This window comes from Benincasa hispida, chromosome 2 (assembly GCF_027475165.1).
Source record: "Benincasa hispida cultivar pf3 chromosome 2, pf3_genome.v1.1, whole genome shotgun sequence".
NCBI classification, from domain to species: Eukaryota; Viridiplantae; Streptophyta; class Magnoliopsida; order Cucurbitales; family Cucurbitaceae; genus Benincasa; species Benincasa hispida.
The window spans coordinates 58,801,453-58,806,993 of record NC_143479.1 but is presented as its reverse complement, the minus strand read 5'-3'; the positions used below and the strand labels follow the sequence as shown (position 1 = coordinate 58,806,993).

At 33.4% G+C, this 5,541-nt stretch overlaps 1 protein-coding gene across 1 annotated transcript; it reads left to right on the top strand.

The window, feature by feature from the left end:
- The first annotated feature begins 873 nt into the window (after nucleotides 1-873).
- Nucleotides 874-2,834, top strand: LOC120071519 (uncharacterized). The gene is made up of 4 exons (XM_039023842.2): nucleotides 874-1,062; nucleotides 1,183-1,283; nucleotides 2,388-2,466; nucleotides 2,652-2,834. The coding sequence occupies exons 1-4, from the start codon at nucleotides 1,060-1,062 to the stop codon at nucleotides 2,697-2,699; spliced, it is 231 nt and encodes a 76-aa protein (XP_038879770.1). The 5' UTR covers nucleotides 874-1,059; the 3' UTR covers nucleotides 2,700-2,834.
- Nucleotides 2,835-5,541: the final 2,707 nt, after the last annotated feature.

Below are 5,541 nucleotides of genomic sequence, written 5' to 3'. Positions count from 1 at the left end.
ACTATTTGAATTGTAATCAATTAATGTTATCTAAACCAACTATTTATGACATAATGCACGTTAAGAGTAGTGGTGTGTATTTGTATATATGAATGTGATCTAATTATAGAATGAAACGATCTAACAGTTGAAATGTGTTTGTTCTTTCACATAAAGCTACCTCTAATAGTTGGGTATTTGGAAAGTATTAGTTTACAATTGACTTTCAAATATTTTATTATTCTTTATTTATTTATTTATTTATTATTATTATTATTATTATTATTTTCATAAATTCAAACTTTATGTGACACACTAATCAATTGATGTAATAAGTCATAGTTGTTTAGGCAAAGACATCCATTCAAATAAGTGGTGCATTAGTTCACATACGAGTATAATTGAGAATGTAGATCATCACGATCTAACTGTTAAGATGCGTATGTACTTTCATAGAAAGATATCTCTAATAGTTAAAAATAATGAAGAATAACCCTATGTTAACAATGTGTATATTCATAATGCCCTTGCACACTATTATAAAGAATTCTGAGTGGTAAACGAGACTCTAAGAGAGGAAAAGCTCTAATGTGTGAAAACATTATTTATATTGGATAAGTGGAATGAGATAACAAGTACACGGAAGGGAAGAGGAGTCCGAGCATGGAGGAGGAAAGAAGAGTCCATAATTAACGTATTCTTAGAACATTATAACAATGACACAGGGTTATCTTTCATAGAATTGTGGACACAGGGCGGAGGCATACCAGGCTTAATAACGACCTTGTCTCTTAGTCTTGGAGGGAAGACTCCAATCAGGGGAGCACTCATCTCGGGTTATCTTTCATTATTATATAAATTATTATATAAATCGGGACAAATGACATTATGACCGCAAAATTAATATTATATAAACAAAAAATTAGTCCAATTTTACGTTTAAAATAAGCCTTTTTTTCATGTCAGCAAAATAACCCTAAAATAGTCCTTCCGTCTGGCGCGACTTCAGTCTTCAATTCCCTCGTCGATAGAACTTGAGATCTCTTTGGAATCAAAATTTCTTCGCCCCAACCAGATTTGATGGTGAGTGAAATTAAAGTCGATGAAATATGCTGTTTGAATTTCTCTCCCAACAATTCCTTTGGATTTCATTGTCTTCGCCATTTTGCATTTTGTAATTTCGTGGATCATATGCTTTTGCAGGCTCCGAAACCTGTTACCAGTCCCGTCCCCGAAGCCTGGTACCCAACCCTTGCGGTTTTGATGATCTCTGTTGGCCTCATCATTACCGCTTCGTTTTTCATGTAAGTTCGATCGGATCTGTTCTTCCTCTCTGTAGCGAAATGAAATCTGGTTAATCTTAATTATTCAGCGTGAAACGATAGGTTTCTATCTTGCTTGTTCTGTAAAAGTAGATTACGGATTTGTTACTAGCTCAATTCACTTGGATTACAATGGAATACGTAGAAGATGTTTAGTTATCAAGTCTACAAGTTTCTGATCTTTGGTTTCGGAACGGAGGAAGTGCGGAAATTTCTCGATCCATGCTGTGGAATCTATGTTCGAATGCGGAAATTTCTGATCATTCTCGTTTTGTACCATCCATGCTGTGAAATCTATGTTCGAATGCGTTGACGTTCATCTATTTAGTTTCCAAATTTGGCCCCAAAGGATTCCACGAGGCATCTGCCTCTTGATCTTCGAGTAGTGCTAGGGTTATTATCATCCTCTTTGAGTTCACTGATCATTTTGTAGTGATAGTATATTATCTTAGATTTTTACATATAATTGGAAGTCATTTTTCAGACCTTTAGTCGAGGGATAAATCACTCGCGATTATATTGTTCCATATGTTTTTCATTGAAGATGTGGCGTTTTGACTATGATATGAATCAGCTGCTAAAGTTGGTGAATCTCCTGCTACATCTAGGGTTAAATTTACTGTATATTTATGATGCTATATATGGAGTGTGGCTGTCGCTGAGTAGAGAGTCATTTCTCTTGGACAGCGGGAAACTAACTTGGTTGTTATTGCCCATCTTGGGTAGTTTGATGATTTAAACTTCCCTTGACTTGACAGTGATAATTGTATGTAATCACAAATGCTGTTCGTTGCTGTATGTAGTTGCAACTGTGAGATTGCTCAGACTAATGTCAATTATGGTTATAATCTGTCTCTGTTAAGATGATATATATAATGAGAAAAAGTTATTGAACTCGATAAATTGGGTTTCAGATTTGATTAAATTGATATTCATAGTCATGACCTATAATACAATACAACCAAGTTTCTTGGTAAGGTTCGAGTCAGATGACATGCTTGTATCACTCTAATTGATTGTATAACTGTCATCTCCTTAAGGAGTGTGGTTTGGGGTCGCTCTAACTGCAATGAATATCATTTGCAGCTATGAAGCTACAACTTCCAGGAAAAACCGTAGTCTGGCGAAGGAAATCACTAGAGGATCGATTGCCTCCATTTTCTTGGTACGGATCTTTCTGTTGATCTTTTTTATCCTAAATGCAAATTTTTCCATTGACCATGTCAGTGGGAGGAAAATGTCCATACTTTCACATCGACTATTGTTGTACATCTCTTGTTAGTTATTGCTAGATTTGATCATGGAGCCCGATGTTATATACTTACGGTTTTCCGTTATCGTCTGTTGCAGGGTTTTGGATCCTTATTCTTGTTGCTTGCTTCTGGTGTTTATGTCTAACCTATTGGTAGCACATCTTGAGAATGGTTCTTATTTAGCAGAGTCAGTTTTACGTGTATGATGCTGGGATAGGACTACTTCCTAAAAACGGTGCTCTCTTTTTTTTTCCAATGAGGAATTAACATTTTCGAATTTTCTTTATGGAGCATTATACTCATAATATGCAATATGATTGAAGGAATTTTGTAGGCTTAAGAATGATAGTGCTGAAGAAATCAGCTTTTGCTAGAAATAGAATCATGGCTCTTTAGAATAATATAGAAATTGGAGCAAGGTTGGTATTGACTTTGAACCCCATCTGTACTCTGTTAACAGGAATTGCAGAATTAAGAGCCAGATGTCTTCTGACTCATGTTTTTGGTGGGGTTTTTTTTTTTTTTTTTTTTTAATTAAAAAAGTTCTAGAACTGTCATTGTTATTTTTTAAATTTTTGGGGAGGGGCTTTGGTATTTCATAAATCCATTAGCTAATCAAAATCGGAAGCTTGATTTGACCAAGCCCTTTTGTAATTCCATCTACTATTTGTTGAGTCTGACGCTGGGGGGGGAGGTGCGGGTTGTGGAGAGCTTTACTGAAGTGAATTTTCATTGATGAAATCAAAGGGCTGGCAAATCTTTTGTGTCCCTCTTTGTTGACTTGCTCCTTTTTTAAGCGGGATGTAAATTGTAGTACACACTTCTCTTAGCTCGTGTCGTTGTTGGGTTGGAGTTTGATTTTGTGCAGATTTTGGCTTCCAATTTGAAAGGTGGAATGTAAGAGTGTTGGGATTCACTTTTCCCCTCTTGGTTGGTGAACGTTTTAAGTGGGGATGTGGCCGTTTTTGGTTGTTTTTAATGAATATTCTTTTGTAACTTGTCTATATGCGCTTTAAACTGTAAAATAAGATTAACCTCTCTTATGGTTTTCAATGATCTCAAATCACCTTAAACCTCCAGGACAAGATATAGATAAGATTGTTTCAGCATTGTCTTGAACTCCTTGTCACAATCCTCTCTCATTCTTTAGAGTGCAACTGATCTCCCTTTTAGGGGAACTAGAACTAGTGACATGTTTGAGAGGGACTTTAAAATCCTTAAATCACTTTGTCATTTTCAAAATTACTTATAAAATGTGTTTAATTATTCAAAATCAATCTAATAAATTTTTTTAACCATTTCAAAATTAACCATCATCTTAGGTGTCCAATTTAAAATATCATTTTTTTAAGAAATTTTCTATCCCACAATAAGTTTGTCCCAGCTAAAGAAGGGTAGGGTAGATTAACATAATAAATCAATAGGAAAAAAAGAAAAAAAGAAAAAACAAAACAAAACAAAAGTTTTTAAATATCATCAAGGATTGCCGTACTGGTTTACAAGGGTTATAGGTTTAATAAAATGAGAGAATGAGTTGTTTAATATATGGTAGCCATTTATTTAGTATTTAAGGATTTGTTTGGTATGCAATCTAAAAACAAAAATTTGAAAATAAGGCTTCTTGAGTTATGTTTCATGTGTGTTTGAATATAAACTATCATTAATTAATTTTTTATACGATTTAGTTAAGTTAATTTTGTAATAGTATATAACTTATAATAAATTACATAATACAAATTAAAAAATAAAATATTATGGTTGTTTGGTAACCATTTTGTTTTTTTGTTTTTATTTTTGAAAATTAAGACTATTTCATTCTCATTTCTTACAATAATTTGCATCTTTCTTATACAATAGTTGAATTCTTAGTCAAATTCTAAAAACAAAACACAACTTTTTTAAAGCTATTGTTTTTAGTTCTCAAAATTTGACATGGTTTTTTAAACAATTAGTGAAAAATAGATAACAAAGGAAAAAATTTGGAGGTGGAAGTAATATTTATAAGTTTAATTTTTAAAAAAAAAAACAAAAAACAAAATAGTTACCAAATGAAACCTATAATATAACATGAAATATTATATTTCTAGAGTTGCTTTCAAATGTAGGAAAATTAGTCAACTTGTTTACAAATATAATAAGATGTCACTGTCTATCAGTGATAGATATTGATAATCATTTATCAGTGTCTCGACACTATTTATCAGTATTTCTTATTGTCTTTCACTAATAGATAGTGACATACTTTCTTAATGACTCTATCCCCTCCATGACCAACATTAAAAATAAAGGAGTTGTGATTTAAGTCTATTTTGTAGGAAAAAAGAGGAAACCTCTTGCCATGTGATGTGGAATGTGTAAGTTTTCCAAAAAAAAAAAGTGTGGCTTGAATTTTTCCCTAATCTTATTAGTTTACATCTTGTGTGCCGGGAGGATTGGAAAACAAAAGATTATTGGGATTAGTTGCCAAGCCAATTGAGCTCTTTAGATTTGGGTAGAGACATTACAATTTTTTGGAGCATTTGGAATTAACATAAATTCATATCAACCAAAGCCCTTTACCCAATTCTAAAGCTAGTGTACATTCAATGCTCAATACAACTAAAAGAGCTTTACTGGAATTGTAGAACTTTTATCCTTCAAACTTGAAGTTGGAAGGACATATGCAAGTCAATTTAAATGGAAGTCGCCTCTAGAAAGTTGTTGGAAGTTAAATTCTGATGCGGCATGGTTTGATTTTATTAATAGAGGAGGATTTGGTTGGGTGGTTCATGACTCGCAGAGGTTTCCAATTGCATTGGATTTCAAGTGTTCAAGAGTAGATGACCAATTAAGACCTTAGAAGCCAAACCGATTCTTGTCGATTTGACCTTTGTTAAGTGCTTTGTCGATGGTGCACTGTGTCAGGATTGTACTTTTCCAACCATAAGGCATCATGATTCCCACGCGATCATGGTCAGCCTTAAGGGAAACTTAAGTCCCAATTCACT

Bases quoted from the DNA above. Each gene is read 5' to 3' on its own strand.
- LOC120071519 (XM_039023842.2), top strand. The intron at 1,284-2,387 runs GTAAGTTCGATC...TATCATTTGCAG, and splicing joins ATTACCGCTTCGTTTTTCAT to CTATGAAGCTACAACTTCCA. The intron at 2,467-2,651 runs GTACGGATCTTT...CGTCTGTTGCAG, and splicing joins CGATTGCCTCCATTTTCTTG to GGTTTTGGATCCTTATTCTT.